Source organism: Scardinius erythrophthalmus, assembly GCF_964197995.2.
Source record: "Scardinius erythrophthalmus genome assembly, chromosome: 16".
Lineage (NCBI taxonomy): Eukaryota > Metazoa > Chordata > Actinopteri > Cypriniformes > Leuciscidae > Scardinius > Scardinius erythrophthalmus.
This window is the reverse complement of record NC_138236.1, coordinates 19,587,224-19,605,872: the sequence shown is the minus strand read 5'-3', so window position 1 is coordinate 19,605,872 and position 18,649 is coordinate 19,587,224. Positions and strand designations below refer to the sequence as shown.

The window sequence follows — 18,649 nt, the reverse complement described above, 5'->3', positions numbered from 1 at the left end:
TAGCTCAGCTAACCTTTAAACCCTGTTAAATATCCTCGCAAAGTAAAAACATCCCACATCAGGGAGGCAACATCCACATAATACTGTAGCTTGACTGATCTAAACCATGACCCCTTTATTAATCATTAATAATCGTGCAGGATTTAGTGATCTATGAGTTGCTGCTGTAAAACACTTATCGTGCTTTTCTGTACATCCGATAAACTAATCATTTTGACATTGGAAGATTAGATGACATGGGTAATTCTGCAATTATCTAGCTCAAATATCTGTACACTTGAATTTCTTTCCCAAAGCCAACATCCTTGTTTAAACTCATATTTAATGTTACCATTGGTGATAATATTGTTTCAACCAAGCATTGACTGAAATTGTTCAAATGAAATATACTGTATATGATTGAAAGTATTAAGTGTATTCTTAAAGGATGGGTAAATTTACCTTAACCCTTTTCTTCTTGGTTTGAATTACAGATCATATGAAAATGGAGAGTTTTATTAATTTCTTGCTTCTGCTAAACACAAAAGAAGATATTTTGAAGAATGTCAGTAACCAAAAATGTGATGTTCCCCATTGACTTTCATAGTCCAAATACTAAAAACTATCAAAATTAAGTAGTGCATTGAAATGTTATGAAAATGCCATCATATCACTTATGAAAGAAATGTAGTTGCTGCTTTTGTCTTTAATATTACAAAAGTTTAATTGGGACGGATATGTGCAGTACAGACAACATATACGAATATACATGTAGCATAAAAAACTAAAAAATATATATAATGGCTTCTGATAAAGACTGATTGTACAAAACAATATCAATAGTTGCATACTGTGAGTGCATAAAATAAGTGATATTTAAAAGAATGACCTCCTGGCCTCCAGTGCTTTTATGCCCTTAATTTTGCCAGTATTAATTCATAGTTATCTAAAAAAAAAAAAAAAAAAAAAAATGATACTTCATATTTTTGCAGTACAACACATTTGCAAAAATATAACTTCACAGAACCTGTAACAGCAAAATCCTTAAACGAAAAAAAATATACCATTGTTTGAATTATGACTGAATTGCAAAGCGCTTTAAAAAAAAAAAGGTGTAAGAAGGAAAGTAAAAGTCTTCAGCGTGGCTGGTGAGGACGGTGTAGTAAGACCTCCACTGGACCAGAAGGCAGTTTCTTTATGAGGTTCCAAGCCTCAAGCCGCATCATACCCACCAAACTCTGACCTTGCACCTCCAACAACTCATCCCCAGGAAACACTTCACTGACTGGTCCACCTGCAAACAAGTAATTGGCATAATTGCTTGTAGTTATGAAAGAGCTTGGAATGAGACTAAGCACAAGCTCAAAATTGCCCTCTTGTGCAGAAGTGCAGGAGGGATGCCAGTAAGGTGAGAGGTAAACGGCAGTTTGCCTTTACATTTGTAATTGGTAGAATCAGATTAACATTTTTCTTTTCCCAGACATTCTCACATAATCCACAATAGCGAATAGTTGTGTTGAATATAGCCATATTCTGGCGGTAATTGTTTCTCATGTGGACGTCTGTAAAAATTAATTTGCATGGCACCTCAGTGACAAAACTCATGCATTGGGATGGCGATTTATTCCTGGTGGAGGAGCGAGTTTTGTCATCTGCTAGTAATAATAAGAATAAATTCATATTTAATTTAATAATAGGAAAATAATATCCAATTTAGCCTATTATTTGAATGTTAAATATCTCCTGTTTAAAAATAGGAAGATAGACGCACTAGTTAAAATGGTTTTCTGTCTTATATTTTATCTCAGAATGATGGATGTCATTTTAAAAATGTGGAAATTACCGGAAATAAGTTAATACCGCCTCTTATTTACATGAGGTAGGACATAAAGCTGCTTGGTTTACATTTGTAATGTATATAATTGGTGCCATAACGGCCCATTTCAAATGTTTACATGCTTTTCTTCTCTTTCACTTTTGAGCGGTGATGAAATATCTTTCTTGTAAATACTTTCCATCATTTCAGTAATAAAAGTGTAGGCTACGTCTTTAAAATGCATCCAAATTACAGCGAAGCACAACCGTACGGTGCTCGGCAGTGGTCAAAAAGGATTTAAATAGTGAATTTTGAAGAACTCTCTTCTTGTAAACCCAGAGATGTGGATTCGGATGAGGATTTTTATGTGGGCGGTGGGAGAAAAACAATGGCATTCTGGATTCAGACGGCAGTAAAATCACCGACAAGCCCCTGTAAATGTTGAAAATCTCTTACGGCCCCATGAGAAACAATAACTGTCCAAATAGGGTTTTTATGATTGCTTTAAATTGAGAAAAAGTTGTCTTACCACGAAAGATTTTTTGTACAGTGAGGGGTTTGTCTCCAGAGCTGGAGGACACCCCTCCTTCCAGACTAAAGCCAAGATCAGAGCTAGACTTTTCCAGAGTCACACAGACTCTTCTGCCTGTAGGGGGCATACACACACAAAGTATAGGATTGCACAAGAGACTCTGCTTTCTTTTGTCACACATTTTTATCTCACCTGTATACAAGGTAAGGCAACTTAATTAGGGCCCGAGCACTGATGGTGTGAGGACCCTCTTGAAATTGCTCCGTTTATCAGTATTATTATCAAACAACTTAATAAAGTCCTTTTCCAAAATGTTGATTGAATTCACACTCATGGTGACAACCACATACATTTGTAAAATAAAATGCTTTCCTTCAGATCACCACCTCTTTGCCATCTGTCCATCACCCACCTGTGATTCCTTGTCTTTCAGTGGCCTCTCTTCTACTGTTACCACTCTGAAGAACAACCACTGCCATTCCCTGCCCCCTCGCTTTTCTTAGTGTACGCAGAGCCTCCAAGTGGGCAGAGTTCTGCAGGGCAGTGCCATTGATCGATAACACCCGGGCACCCTCGTAAATAGAGCCTTCATGTGCTGCTACTCCTCCTGGGATTACTCTGTGGACCTAAGAGATGAGATGGAGGTGAAACACCCCATTCCAATTAAAGTCAAATTGCAATGACTACCAAAAACTTGTACAATTATACTGTATTGAAGCATAATATTAAATCTGGTTTACTTAAAAGTTACATAAACATTAGGATTTAATCCTAAAGACAGAGACATTTACCAGTTGTTAAACAAAGAGTTGGTATTTTGATAAAATGCAGAGTTGAATGAATTTCTTCTGACATTTTTTAGATGCACAATAGATTAGTATGTTAACAAATGTTAAGTTATTTTTGTATTTGCTGCTTTTTGTGTGGTCTTTTGTTTGACCATCAGTATTGGTTTATATTAGTTAAAATGTTCACATCACAGTATTTGGTGATACTCACTGTGACTGGTTTATTTTGATCCACTCCACCTGCCAAGGTAAATCCTAAGCCACTCCCCACCTCCTTGTGTAACACAACCACTTGCACGTCTTCATATTTCTGTCATACGTCAGAAATACAAGTTGTGATAGAAAAAGGAAATGGTCTCTTTTTGTCTAAAGACTTACAATTTACATGTCATGACAGTTTGTCTATTTCATTGTCAAATTATATGCTTCAGGACGAAGTTATGTGACTTGTTTTACCTGCAGGGTGTCATCTCCCAAGCCCCTGACATCGTCCAGTAAGCGATCCAGTTCATCAGTGCTCAACAGAGTCACAGAAGAGAAGGCTGAGATGTCTGAGCTCAAGGACGCAGAGCGTGTAGATGGCAAATCTTCACCATTCTCTGACAAACTGCTATCTGATGGTTTGTAGTCCACCCCACCATAATTACATAGGTCCACAAGACTGTAAGAGGTAAATTTATAGAAAGAGAACAGGGGTTATGTGAAGTGGAGATATAAAACATTTTAAAGGAAAGGAGGTACAGTACAGCATAGGGTGGCAGGAGCATGAAGAAATGCAAGGTAAGGTGTAGCCATAAACAGGACAACCTGCTGGTTTGTGCATGTGAAATAAGCTGAAACTCCATTTTAGTCTATTTTTTTTACATCCTGAAACAGTTGTATCACTTTTTTATTTTTCATATCAATTACCTTAAAGAAAAACTTCTGCGTTCTGATTGGCTCATGTTGCTTGTGATGGTCACAGATGATTCTCCTGAGTCAGAGTCTTCTTCAGTTTCCTCCTCATCATCATCTTCTTCATCAGAGCTCCACCTAGCCTTGCTAGTTGTCAATATGGTGCAATCCTTCCTTGTTGTTTCATAGTTGTTATTGTTAGAATTGTTGAGTGAGGAATAGATTGTTTGGACAGGAGTAAAGCTTTGAGAAAGATTGGGCAGCGCTTTGGGATGGTTACCATTGACTGTTACGGCTCCAGGTTTAATCTGCTTCTGAATGCTAACTTTGAGAGGTCTATCAGGAGAGTTAGTCTGTGTGTTTTCATCATCATCAACTATTTTTATATTAATTGACTGTTGCTTTGATAAACTTTTGACATTTGACTGTTGAGAGATTGATGGGATTCCTGCTTTTTCTTCCATTGTCCCTATGTTTCTGAGCCCTGAGGTTGCAGTGATGGCAGAACCTGGTTCATCCGTGTCTGTTTTATTTACTGTTGTCCATTCATCTTCATTCCTCCTGTTGATAACTTGTTCAGTTCTTGATTCAGTCATTTGTTTGAATGCTGGAGCAAGCTCAACTCTCTTTTTGTATGTTTCTTGACGTTCCAATGTTGGTCTTACTTTGACTATGGAATTTGAAGGAGTTCTACTTGTTTCTAGAGTGCGTTCAGTTTCATCATTGGAATCACTTTTGTTAAAGAAATTTGTTCTTATGCTTTCTGTGTTCTCCACAACCCTTCCAAAATGTAGATTTTTATCTGAATCACTCTTCTTTACAAGAGCCACAGGTTTGGGATGCTCTTGTGCAGATAAGGTCCTCCTGGTAAGAAAAGTCTTCCGTGTGCTTTTGCTTTGTTGAGCCAAAGATTCAAACATGGTGATTGTATTCTTCACTGAATCAAAGGATGGCACATGCATTTTTTCTAGCACACCTTCTCCTGTCCTTCCTTTAGTTTTATCTGTGAAAACTTCATCTTTCTCTTCCTCTTTATGGATTTCATTGTATGCTGCACCTTTTGAGGCTAGTGGGTACTTGGGTTGGGTGATACCATCTTGCAAACCATCAAGATACTTGTTTTCATTTATGTCCAGTCTTTGTGTGCTCTCTTTATCGGATTGTTTGACTTTACCAATTTCCCCCTTGATTCCTTCAGAATTGGTTAACAAAAGTTTGACACCCTGACTGGAAACGCTTGAACTACTATCCGAACATGCAGACTGGTTCCTGTGAGCATTGTATTGAGTAGTTACTGACAGCCTACTCCTGGTTCTTTCTAAGGACTGACTACAGTACTTTGGAGACCCTGTTAAACACTTTCTGATTGTCTCTTCATTGTCTTCAGGCAGAAGTGACTGAACTTTTTTAACAGAGGACATTTCTGTACTTGATGTAGGCTTTGATGACAATGAAAAACTTAATCCAGAGAAATTGTCCCTTTGGTCATTTTTATTCTCTTTGTTGGTAGAGGGTTCTTGCTTCTGACAAAGGTATGTTTTTGAAAATCCTCTTGGCAATGTTCTAGCTTTGTCTACATTGCAAGAAGTTTTCCCCTGTTGGCTGTCAGAAAAATCTGAAGTTCCAAACACAGAGTCAGTAGTGTATTTTCTGTGACTTGGAGTAGAGTCCACAGTATCCATAGATTTAGGAAATGACTCATCAGAAGTTAGAGTATTGTTGCGTTTTAATCCAATTGAATTTTTTGAGTGTGCATCAGATTTGGCATCTGCCCCAAACAGTTTCTCAATTCTCTCCATTATTGTTTGGTTTCCAGTTACTTCCTCAGTATTGGAAGGTCCTTGCTCTCTGGCCCAGGATCCAATTCTGTTGTCTGTCTGATCAAGACTTGATTCACCTTGTTGCTGTGCCCAGAGACTGCTACCTTCTCCAATACTACCTTGGCTTAGTCTTGGCTTCAATCTGACTGGAAGTGACTGGCCACTGCTTGCCTGTTCTAGAGCAACATTTACACGGTTCATTCTCACAGATGTAGATCCAGAGGTTGGGTAAACCTTTCTGTCAGTGTTCTGATTCGCTCCATTGTAAGCGTGAATCCTCCATGAAACACTACTGGGTTGATTATCTTGTGTGTATGAAGTTATCTTCTTGTTTGCCCCTGTTCTCTCAAAACTTCTGGATCGTGTTATAAAATTATCAAATTCTCTGGTCCTACTAGTCATCCCAGTTCTGTTCCCATGTTCTGCTTTACTTGTTCCTCTACAGTCTAAGCTTTTGCTTTTGTTTGACTGGTATCTCCTCAGATCATTTCCTTTGCCACTGTCACTTGCTGTCTGACTCTCTTCTTCTTGAGTATTTGACTGCTTAGCACTCACATCACCCTTCTCAGAATTGATGGAAAGAGCTGAGTCCTTATGTGTGCCATTACCTACATTTTTACCTGTCTTTTTGTCATTATTGTCAGTGTGGGTAAAACTTGCAGAAGAAGTACAGACTTTGTTGAGGTCCTCACCAGGATCAATTTTCTGGCTTGAGTCTTCAACTTTTCCACTCTCAAAGATGTTACTTATCATCCTGAGGTCCTTAGTAGTCAGTGTTTTAGCAGAGCGGATTTTGAATCTAGCAGCTGCAGAGCCAATAGGCTTTTCAAATGACTGACTATGACTTTGTGTTGCTGTTCCATTGGATGATTCTGCACCTTCATTTATGCTGCCAGTTGTGTCTGATTCAGACAATTGACGTACAAAAGTTCCAGTATGCAAACTCATGCTTTTAAATGTCTCTGAATGTCACCCAAGTATATTCATTACAGTATGAATGGAAGGCTGGTTGCTAACATATTTTCAGCAACTTGATCAAAATTTTGTATTCCTTTTTTTCTCAGAACGACAGCATTTGTGAAGTAATCAAGAAGGGCTGTATTTTCCTACCATCGTTATAAAAGCTGGAAAAATGTGTTTGTAATCCAGGGTGGCGGAGGAGACCTGCTAAATTTAGCTTCTGACAGATGTTTCACTCTCTCTCGATCCAAAAAGAGCTAGTAATGGTTCTCAGTACTCTCTGCTACTTATCTTGTTCTGTCATGTAAAGACAAAAAACACATGTGAAGATTAGCTTTAAACAAAAAAAGTTTAACAAATGAATTGCACTTCATTAGATTCAAATTCTAAATCATCCGGTTTGCTATATTAACTAAAATTCAGGAACTGTAAAAGGCAGTCTAGATTTTTTTCTGAATGGATCCCAACTCTGTATGGTCTGAACATACAACCTGGCCAGGCCCTTTAACCACTAAGATACACCACCTCCCACTCAACAAAGTGTACATGCTTAAAGTGCATTTTCAAGTCACCTGCCCATGTTCATTCTAGTACCTCAGAATTTCAACATACTGAAACTCTATTTTTATTACAATGAGAGTCCATAAATCTCTTTCGGGCATACAGCATCTATACCCTCATATGTAAACATCTTGAAACTCTGGACAAGCACCTTACTTGTATTCCTCACTCTATAAAATCAAACATTTATAAAAAGTTAAAAAATCAGTAACCAGTGTATGTGTGCATTTTGTTGTATGTTTACTCTTCCAACATTCTTTATGTTACTTGTCACACTCTTCAGCTCTTTTACAAAACCTGATACGCAGTCAGATAACAGGTCAAACACACCAGACTACAATCCTGTCTAACACAACATACACAGTTACGGTGCACACATAGTTAAAGCTACATAAATCTTTCTGAAGATGCATTACAATGAATGTGTGAATAAACAGGGATGTGCAGTATTTCAGATACATGTATTTAAAATATGTATTTGAAATACAAAATATTTATTAAAATACAAATTTAAATTAATTTAAGTTCAGTATTTTTGTTTTTTCAAAATACATAAAATATTTTGTGCCAGTCAACTTCTTTATTAGGCTGCTGATTTCAGGCCCCTAAACCCTTTAGCTCACTCATGCTTGTGAGTTGCAGTTGTACGACTCATTCTATTATTGGGTGAGCGAATTTTCTGCATTAATAAGGAATAAGATAATGTAGGGATGTCATGGTCAATTCTATTTGTTGATCAAGGTTAAAACGGAACATCATTCAGAATTGTCTTCGGTTTACATGAAGGAATAAAGGCAGTGTAACCTAGTCAGTAATACATTTAGAAATGGCGCACAGACAATATAAACCCAGTCTTTTTGAAAAGTTGAAAGTATACAATCAAAAGTTTAAGCAGTTGTACACACCAAAATGTTCTTTGCTTTCAGAATAGGTCCAGGCAGACTTCAGCCTAATAATGATCTCTGAATGGCCAATTTTACATGCAGTTTGTGTATTTGCTAGATACAAAATACTGTAGGGCCTATTTGTTATTGTTATTTTGATACATTTCAACTGAGGTATTTTTATTTTAAATACATTTTCATGTCTTTATGCTGATCTCTGTGAATAAACAATATGCAATATAGTAAAAAATTAAGTAAAAAAGGGATTACTGTATCTTAAATTGGTGAATTATGTCTATTAGTCTTGCAGGAACTCTGCACCCTGTTGCTCTTACACACCCACGTTCATTCAAAGTAGCAAATTGAAATTCATTCAGACACTTCAGTAACATCTGATAATAGTCACATGCAATCAAGCAAACACTGATTTAGAAATTTTACTGATAAACAAGCAAAGTTTTAACAAAGTTTAAGACAATACTGAATCGACAGCTGAAACTTAAATCACAGTTTTGTAATGCTCAATTCCAGATTTGTTTGCCCCACCTTATTCTGTTGTAAAGATTGCCTTTGTTATCTTAAACTGAACATATATCGGTCAAGAGTGCTGTAGTTATGTTTAAAATAAAAGACATAAGCAAACAGCACGCAGAGATAGAGTGGGAGGAGGAAGAAGCGTGACGTACAACTTCCAGGAGCGCAAATACAGACCTGATGAAAATAAACCTGAACTGATTGAAAACAAATAAGGGAAACATTGACACAGTAAATATAGGTGGTTATAAAGTTGCTCATATAACCACAAATTACCATGTACTAGTGCCTAGTATTTCACAGATATAGATGCAAAATAAGGTTACCAGTCCCATATGAATGCAACATTACAGACTTTCTAAGGAAAACAGGTCAGTGTCATTTTACAGAAACACCTGTTCTCCCATGGCACACGCTTGAACAACAATGGACATACAATTTACCTGTCACGTAATCTAACCACACGTTGAGTTTTAGCTCTTCAAACAGAAGTAACGTACCTTAGAGGACTTCTGTGCCCCTTAGAAGTTTGAGAGAACAGGTCCTCCCCATCTTCCCTTGTGCCTTTAAGCTCTCTCTCACTCCTTGCAGTCTGTCATTTTTCTATGATGCATTTCTACTGTAATAAGAACTTGCCTGACTGGTTTGACATGCTTACCCTTTTCCACCCCCTTTGATTGTTGTGCCTTCCTCTCTCATTTCCCTACCTCTCTCTCCTCCCCCGTCTCTTTCTGTCTGCCTCTCTCTCTTTCTCCTTCTATCTATTTGTGTCTCAGTTTCTTTGTCTCTCGTACACATATACTGTACACACCTCTCAACATGTACACCCTTCATGTCTAATAAGAACATTCCTGGTTCATGGTTTCTTGGTGACTCAGTGTGAAAGTGTAGGTAAATGCTTGCGACAATCATCTGGTCCTTGAGTCATTGCATTCTGAACATGTTCAGGTATTGGATGAATGAAGGACTGACTTTTTGTTGGAAACAGACAAGTTAACTTTAAATTTAAATTTCAGTCTGACTAAAAGTGTTAGTGCTGAAATTCAACCGAAACCACACCTGTCTGGTTTTTCTGAAGTTGGACTAACGGGCCCATAATAGGATTGTAGGACAGCGTCGTTCAACATACACATTAAAGGAGAACTCCGGTCAATTTTAACATTGAGCTCATTTTTTTGTAAATTTGGAGTGCTGTCAATACAGAGAACAACGACAAAAATCGGTGTTGCCTACACCGTGTTATCCTCTTTTTAAAATTTGCACCCTGTTGACTTCAATGGGGCAAGTACTAAACCTGCTTTTAGCCTCTTAACATCCCTGATGTGTCATTACAAGTGAACAGCTAATGTGAGTGATTCCTTCATAGTGATCACGGGTGAATCTGACTGCAGTAGATGTGAAAGATATGAATAAAAATGATGTTATTTCAGCCAGCGCACATACCTGTATTTTCTTCCTGTTTTCGGTCGAAGTCCACAGTAATCGATTGTCGAGTTCACGCGCGTGATCATAGGTAACTGAACCTATGCGTGTGAACTCGACAATCGATTACTATGGACTTCGACCGAAAACAGGATGTAAATACAGGTATGTGCGCTGGCTGAAATAACATCATTTTTATTCATATCTTTCACATCTACTGCAGTCAGATTCACGCGTGATCACTATGAAGGAATCACTCTCATGGCTGGGCACTTATAATGACACATCAAGGATGTTAAGAGGCTAAAAGCAGGTTTAAAACTTGCCCCATATAGGCAATAGGCATAGTATTGGTATAGGCAACACCGATTTTTGTCGTTGTTCTCTGTACTGACAGCACTCCAAATTTACAAAAAAATGAGCTCAATGTTAAAATTGACCGGAGTTCTCCTTTAATTGGACAACAGTTGACCTTGGTGTTGTGTATTTGCTCCAAAATACAAAAGTGACATGCAATGTGTATTTAATCATTCAAATAATCAATTGTGCATTGTCATGCAGTGACCATAATCAGGCCATCACTACAAAACAAAATTATCAGTCCAACACCACAAAACTACACTAATTTCAACACCCAGAACACGAAAACTTAAGTGATAGTAAATAGAAAATCAATTGAATAAACATCTTCCTTTTATATTATCAGGGCTTCACCCCCTCGATAAACTCCCCAGTTGTGTTTAATATATTCAAAAGAGGTTTCTGCACCAAGTTTGACAATTAACCAGCATCATGCATACCAACATATATTATTGATCTGGCATTGACACCATTGTATGAGAAGTGAACTGAGCTGAACGATGACATCACTGTTTTCTCCAGAGCGGCTGTATAGATAAATGAACTAAATTAATAACTTTTTTACAACAGAAATGAATCAACACTGAACTTGGACAATGACTCTATTTTCTTCTAGATCTGAAAGAAACTTAGTTGCATTATTGAAACAATCTGTATTGTAAAAAGCGCTATATAAATAAAGGTGACGACTTGACTTGATGTTACAACTTACCTAACACTTTGAAACTTATGCATCTTCAAATAACACGCCTTTCGATCTTGACATTAAGGGTTTCGTTATGCTAATGCAAAAATATGTTTATCTGAGCAGCATTTATTCTATCTGCTCCATCTTCCATCTACCATCCATCTTTGTTCATTAATTTCCTCCGCACATATATTTACTTGCTCAAAGTTCTTTATGGTAAAAACAGTATTAAATGAGTGATCTGTTATACAGTGGTTGTGGAAAGGAGCAGTTATCCCTATTTTTATATGGCCTATGTTAATACCAAATCATTGGAGAATTAGAAATCAAGAACTTGCAGCATATGACTGTGAGATGAGATTTTCTAAACATTTATAGAGATGGTTGCCATATGTTGGCAAACATTGATGACCTAAAGACTGTCAAGCAGTGTTAAAACAGCAAGGAATGATAACAAAGACAGGCTTATTATAAGGCGAATTTAAAATGAATAAAGAGTATGCAAGATAATGCAAGAGTTTGAAAAGGAAGTTTTTTTTTGCTGTTGTTGCATTGACCAATGCTTCAACTGAAGCCAGAAGTACCAGCCGCATAATTGACTGCATATTTTTCTTAGAAATGCCAAGGACATCTTTGCAAACAGCTACTGCATGAGCATTTTTTTTTTTTTTTTAAATCTGTTAGTAATCATCAAGCATCACTTACATAAATTCAAGATACATGGGCCTGTAGACAGAGGCCACAATATAAAGCAAAACTGATCACACACAACCTTAAAAGATTTAAGGTACAACACACATTGAAACTGAACTAAATTAACCATTATTCTAACAGTACAATTCGAAAAGGTAAAAAAACATTTTGACAGTTGATTACCTGGCTGTATTTCTGTGGCACACTTGTGGGCTGAGTTGCTCAACTTCCTGCAGCTGCAAGAGCAAATGAAGTTTGCAGAAAAAGGAGCTGAGAAAGAGAGAGAAAGAGAGCAGATGGGCGGGAGTTATGCTTTAAATATATGTGAAACTTGACAGCCAGATCTTTTACATGCTCTAAAACACGTGAATGAAAAGATACACTTTTTTTATGGTGCTGTTTTATATGTATACATTTTATATTTTATATAGCTATATATAATGCATATGCATGTACATTATCTAAATACAATGTATTGTTTTTGATTACATGTATAAATGTGATATACATTTGCTAAATTTGTCATTTTGTAAATAAATAAAAATAAATGTACGTGGTTTACCTTAACAGCAGTTGTGCATGCAGTATAACCATCATCACTAAACGGTCTGTCTTGCATCACTGGCACATGCACACTGTTGACAGCAACAGCAGAGGAAGCTGGTTAAGTTTGTGGTTTCATTTAGAGAGACAAAAATGTAACTGCAACTGTAAGTTTCGATCAGTTTTTGATTGCAAATGAACGCTAGTAGCACACTGACATGACAGACGGGATGGAATGATAAAGTAAACGAAATAAGCCACATTGTTGAGCTGCTTGTGGACACACAGTATAATTAGATGTTTCAACATCTTCTGTCGTCTGATGTCCTGTTTAGCCAAAACAGCTTCTTTCTTGTCGAGAAATTGGTCACAGTGGAAGAATTTAACTTCTTAGCTGCTGAATAGCATTGCATCCTTCCTACAGCTAAGCTAATGGCTTATCTGATACAAATGTGTATCTCTGCACTGATTGTCATACAAATCTGACAAAAGCAAAATGCAAATGGTTAGCGTGGTTTATTTTTTTTAACAGGACAGAGTGAGTCACTTGCCTACCACCCTTTTTTTTTTTTCATTTTTCTACCACAGTCTGTACAATACAGATATTTTATTCCATCTTTCTTTACCAGGGCTTGAGATAAAGTCATGATTGTTGCGATATCTGTTCTTATTGGGGAAACAATTTCATCCCTTGTTGTCTTTTCATGCATCTGCCACCCACCTCTGTTCCTCCTGAAAGAATGGTGTCATTGTTCAGTGTGTTGATCTGATAAAGGTCAGCTGTCCGCTAATTCAGATGTTCTGAGACTGCCCACTTCATTTTCACAGAAACAAGTCAAGAACATTGAAAAACCATGTGCATAATGTTTAGATGCATTGACAGTCCATGTGCGTGTGGCTTGTGTGAGCTCCTAGAGCTATAATCTCACACAGAGGAAAAGCCTTGTGGTTTGGAACAACGACAGACACAGTGGTATTGGTGTAAATTTATATACCCTATATGCCACTTCTGTATGAGTAACTCTCTGAAAATAGTAGGATGGAATGTGAAAAGCATTGTAATGTGGTTAAAAGAAGGGGGAACAAAACCCAATTTTTCTTTAAAAAGGAACACGTTTATCTGATAAGGAGCACAAATATTGAAGTGCAAATTTATATTGAATTACAGGCAACAATTTCCGCAAGGATATTTTTATGAACAATTTGCACATATATTTGTTTTGCTGACCTGATCGTGACCTGTGAATCGCTGAGGGCATTTTTGAAAAACCCTGAACTGATGTTATTCACTCCAAACCACAAGGTGGCGTCAAAGATGAGTAGACGGAAGAGTTTTCTCATGCAAAACATGCGACGAAGAGAGAGACCACAGGAGATGTCAACAAAACTCTCCTGAAAGTGCTGCTGTCAACCTGAAGAATAACGAGCTGAACTCGTACCACTGACTACCAATATCGACCGATTATAGCTTCCTTCCATGAGCATTTAATTCAAATCTAACAATGGCAGAAGGAAACACTCTTTCCGGTGTAAATGTTGTGCTTGTTATGGCCTACGGAAGCCTGGTAAGTACCAAATTGCATAGTATTTTTAAACATGTAAACGGAATATGCATTGACAGCCCAGATGTGTGAATAGTTTATGATGGTGATTACAATGGAAATTTCCACTTAGGATAGTAAGTTTTTCAAAACATATTGAGTTGCCCATCAAGAAAGCGTCGTATTTGGCATCTATGATGCCTAAAAAATACTGCCTATATAGGTAGTAACGTTAGATCACTCACTTTTGAGCCTAAATCGCCCGTGTCAGAATTGTATTTGAGTGTGTAACGTTATGTTGATTGAACCCTTCTGTCATTCTGCAGGTGTTTGTTCTGCTGTTCATCTTTGTGAAAAGGCAGATTATGCGCTTCGCTATGAAGTCTCGCAGAGGACCGCACGTCCCGCTGGGTCATAACGCACCGAAGGTATGAACAGCTCCTCCTGACACCCAAAATAATCATTTATGTCTCAGTAGAGAAGTTCTTCCAGACCACAAGTAGCACAATTATGGTCCCATTTTATTGTAGTATCAGCACCTAAATATTCTTGGCCACTGCTGTAAAACAAAATTCCCCCAACAGGACAATATATGGTAAAAGTACATGTTCTAGTGAACTTTGTGAAATAAATGTCTTCATGTACCACATGCAGTAGCGTCTCCTGGCCATAAATTTAGGTAGGGCGGATTCTGGGTCTTACCGCTAGTTTATGATATGTAAGCTTTATATCCTAATCGCTGAACACATCAGACACACTTTTGGCAGAATTTGAGCCAGAGGGCAATGATGACCTCTAATGATGATTGACAGACTTTAGTATACATGACAAAAGCATAGAATGCCATCTTCCTTTATGTAGTATTTATTGTGTCCGAGTGTTATTTAGAATATTACAAGTTAGGAATTCCAGTGAGGAAAAAAGTCATGTCTAATCTCAGATCAAACATAAGTCACACAACATAAGTACTGTATATATCCACATAGGAAGAACAGACATGCCAACTGACCTGATGCAGACACATTTCTCACCACAGATTTACATTGGAAATTTGCAAGGAGCTGTAGAGCTAGGTAGGGCTCCGAGACCGACTGCCCCGCTTAGTATCATAATACAGGCCTGCCGAATCCATGCGCTACATTTTAATAAATCTTGCTCTCTTTATGACTTAAAATAGTCTAGAAAATCCGAAAAATATTTGTTGCAGAATGCTGATCACATTTATATCTTTTTTTTTATAAATTCAGTGTATATAGAGGTCTATGTTTGGATGAATATTTTGTATTCCTATGCCCATACAGACGAGCCGCGGCTGACCACATGTACTGTATCATCATGCATCTGATTTGTATTGAATTAAAACTATAACTAGCTACTCTTGTGCAAAACTATATGACTTTGATTTAAAAGTTTTGTGTTTTGTTTATATGATGTTCTTCTGTTTATACCTCTATGATGCTTTTTGTTGTATACCTAGTTTGTAATGCACTGAAGCAAAGTTGCATTTTTTACAGGACCTAAAAGAAGAGATTGACTCCCGTTTGTCTAAAGTGAATGACATTCGCTATGAGCCACATCTGCTCTCTAAAGATGACGATCGACTGAAGCATCAAGGTCAGAATGGTGAGAGAAACAAAGAAACCCCTAGCAGTTCTCTTTCTAACACTGCTGCAGATGTGAAAACTTATGCCCGTGTTTATGTTTGTGCAGGTTGTTATAATTATCTCTTCAGAATGCAAGCGTTAGATGCCATCAGAGACTCTGGTAAGACCCTCTTTTGTGATTATGCCGGGTCAAGATCACGGCTTACTGGAAAGATGTTTTAAATGAATTCACATCAATTTCACATGAATAATTACCACGTTCAGTTTAATTTTGTTTTAATAATCTCATATTTCAGTAATCAGCCATATAATGCAGTAGTTTGGATGATTTTATTTATTTTAATTTAGTTTTCACTCTGTCATTGTTTTAGTTTTTGTCAGAATGTTTAAGTTTGTTTATTTATTTTTATTTTAGTTTTAATATTTTAGGACTATTAGGTGGAATTTTTCTAATGAGTCTAATTTTCATATGTAATACAGAACAGTTGTGAGGATTTCATGATTTATAATATGCCATGGCATAATTCATTTGTGGCCATTTTTATTTCATACATTTTATTTTTGTTACTTTTTATTTATATTTCAGTAAAAAAAAAGCATTTATAATACAAACATAAATATCCAAACCAATTTTTTTTAACACTTTTTATAATTACCGCTATAAAGTTTAGGGTCAGTAATTGTCTCTCCCCCCCCCCCATGTTTTTAAAAGAAATCGTTGTGTTCATCAAGGCTGCGTTTATTTGATCAAAAATACAGTGAAAGCAGAAAACCGTAATAGTGGGAAATATTATTACAATTTAAACTGATTTCTGTTTGAGTATGTTTTAAAGTGAAATTTAAAATGAAAAGAATAATATATTTTAAAATGTAATTTAATCTTGTGATGGAAAAGCTGCATTTTCAGCATCATTACTTTATTCTTCAGTGTCTCATGATCCTTCAGAAATCATTCTAATAATCTGAGTTGATGCTCAAGAAACATTTATCAATTATTAATATTATTAATATTTTTGTGGAAACCATAGTTTTTGAAATGTTCTCTATCTCTCTCTCTATCTCTCTCTCTATATATATATAGATAGATAGATAGATAGATAGATAGATAAAGATATATATACTGTATATAATTTATTTATTGCATAGTTTTACCTGGTGAAAATAATTTTGTGAGAAGCTTGTGAAATTGGAAACTGAATGCATGCAGGTCTAGTCTTGTCTGATCTGGTTCTGTCCCACCCATAGATCTCCCATTTCACGAGTTGTGTCGCAGTGCCAGTGCTCTGACTGGTCGCCGCTACAGGAAATGGCTGCTGGACCTGCGAAACTCTCATTCTCTGTTCAAGTCGAGTCACAGTACGCTCCTAGATCGCTTAGTGGAGGGCTACGACAGCGCTCGTCACGGGACAGGGGTCAGTCCCAGTGTCATGTGTGTGTTAATTGGTAATTTACAGCAGGGGGCGCTGCAGGACAATATTTAAGAGGCTTGTGTTCTCTTTCCCATAGATGTTTGGCGAGGCAGAGTTTGTGAAGTATAAGGAAGATCTGGCTGAACTGGCTGATGTGTAAGTTTTATTGTCTCGTTTTTGCTGTTCATCGCTCATATATATCACTTTTCTCACTGACTCTATTCTCTTTTTGTTCCCCACAGTGTCAAGACCCACTCCAGCAGCACCAGTCTAAACCAGCAGCACCAGTCAGCAGCTAAAGATCTGACCAGCTCTCCCGGCCCCTCGTCTGCCTCAACCATTCAGGTCACGTACCTGCCGTCATCCGGACAGCGCAGCAAGAGGCCCAAACACTTCCTGGAGCTCAAAAACTTTAAAGACAACTATAATACTCTAGAGAGCACACTTTAGAGGATGAAACCCTTTTGAGGAACTGTAAATTTAATTCTGAAACTGTGAAACGGATGTGTCGCTCACTGGAAAACCTACAGTGGAAAATCCTTCCATCTAGAAAAGACCACAGTGGGAGATGCAGTAAAATGGCCTCAAATCACATGGAGAATGTGAGAATTATTTAAGATATAACAAAATCTGTGGGATAAATGTCAAGGTGAATGCTTTAAGAGCAATCCAAGAATGTAACGTTTCTAATTTTATTGTTTTCCTGCCAGAACTCTTACTATTTTCTTATGTTAAAAGTCATAGCCACTGTTTTTTCATTTTTTTTCTTTGTGAGAATAGCCTTTAAATATGAAGAGCACCAACAACTGAGATGAGGACATTTTATCTGGAATAACTGTTCTGGCACATACACGTGGATTAAAAACAGCTGTACGGACATTCATTCTTACATCTGTTTTATACTAAAACAACCATAACTTTAGGTTTCCAAATAAGATCCTGTGTCAGAGAAGAGATGGCCGGACATCATTCTAACAGAAACTGAGTGAGAAATGTATTAATTTCTGTGCTACTGATCAGATTATTGTCCTTATTTTTTAAGTTCAATTTTATGTAAATGCGTGTATAAGGAGGAACAAAGTGCTTCGAGTCATGAATTGACGTGTTTTTCTGTCATGGTAATGTAGCTTAAAGAGCAATGAGAGGCTGTCTGTGTTGACTTTCACTGTATTATAAAGTCTTATCAGATCTATTAGAGTGTCTGCTTTTTCTGTACCTGCACTGCTGTGCCTTTAGGTGTCTTCAGTAACAAGACATCACTAGTTACCCTAGTGAAAATAGTATAATTAAGAACAATTTATTTGCATGTACTTTAGTAAAACTAAATGTATTTGTGGCACACTATAAATTGGTATACTTAAAGTCTGTTGAATTGGAACAACTAATTTTGTACTAAATTCATTGTAGTTGTCTAAAAGCAGTGATGAATGTATTGATTCAGCACTGCTGAATGTGTGTATTGATATGTGAGATGTATTTAATATAATCTAAATGTGACCAATTAATAAATTTTACGTTGTTACTTTTCATGCAGTTAATGTTTCTGAATTTATTTGGCATTATAACTTTTTGTGTAATTTCTGAGGACTGGTTAGGATCATTTTAATAATTTGCTTAATAA

General features: G+C 36.9%; 2 protein-coding genes across 4 annotated transcripts; one reads left to right on the top strand and one right to left on the bottom strand.

Annotated features, from left to right (window-relative positions):
• Positions 1–677: 677 nt before the first annotated feature.
• On the bottom strand, positions 678–12,566 carry LOC308704562 (uncharacterized protein). Its single transcript, XM_081388968.1, has 8 exons — positions 12,494–12,566; positions 12,115–12,201; positions 4,025–7,086; positions 3,572–3,776; positions 3,327–3,425; positions 2,740–2,953; positions 2,325–2,441; positions 678–1,273 (listed from the first exon to the last, which is right to left on the bottom strand). Exons 3-8 carry the CDS (start codon positions 6,775–6,777, stop codon positions 1,116–1,118), a joined length of 3,546 nt encoding a protein of 1,181 aa, XP_081245094.1. The 5' UTR covers positions 6,778–7,086; positions 12,115–12,201; positions 12,494–12,566; the 3' UTR covers positions 678–1,115.
• Positions 12,567–13,767: 1,201 nt separating this feature from the next.
• Positions 13,768–18,555, top strand: ltap1 (lipid transport auxiliary protein 1). 3 transcript variants are annotated; one of them, XM_081388966.1, is made up of 7 exons: positions 13,768–14,039; positions 14,342–14,443; positions 15,530–15,638; positions 15,726–15,779; positions 16,865–17,031; positions 17,126–17,184; positions 17,271–18,555. In XM_081388966.1, the coding sequence occupies exons 1-7, from the start codon at positions 13,977–13,979 to the stop codon at positions 17,476–17,478; spliced, it is 762 nt and encodes a 253-aa protein (XP_081245092.1). In that variant the 5' UTR covers positions 13,768–13,976; the 3' UTR covers positions 17,479–18,555. The 3 variants fall into 3 exon arrangements, with proteins under 3 accessions (XP_081245092.1, XP_081245093.1, XP_081245091.1); XM_081388967.1 differs by having other exon boundaries at positions 13,823–14,039; positions 15,530–15,629; XM_081388965.1 differs by having other exon boundaries at positions 13,823–14,039; positions 15,530–15,779.
• Positions 18,556–18,649: the final 94 nt, after the last annotated feature.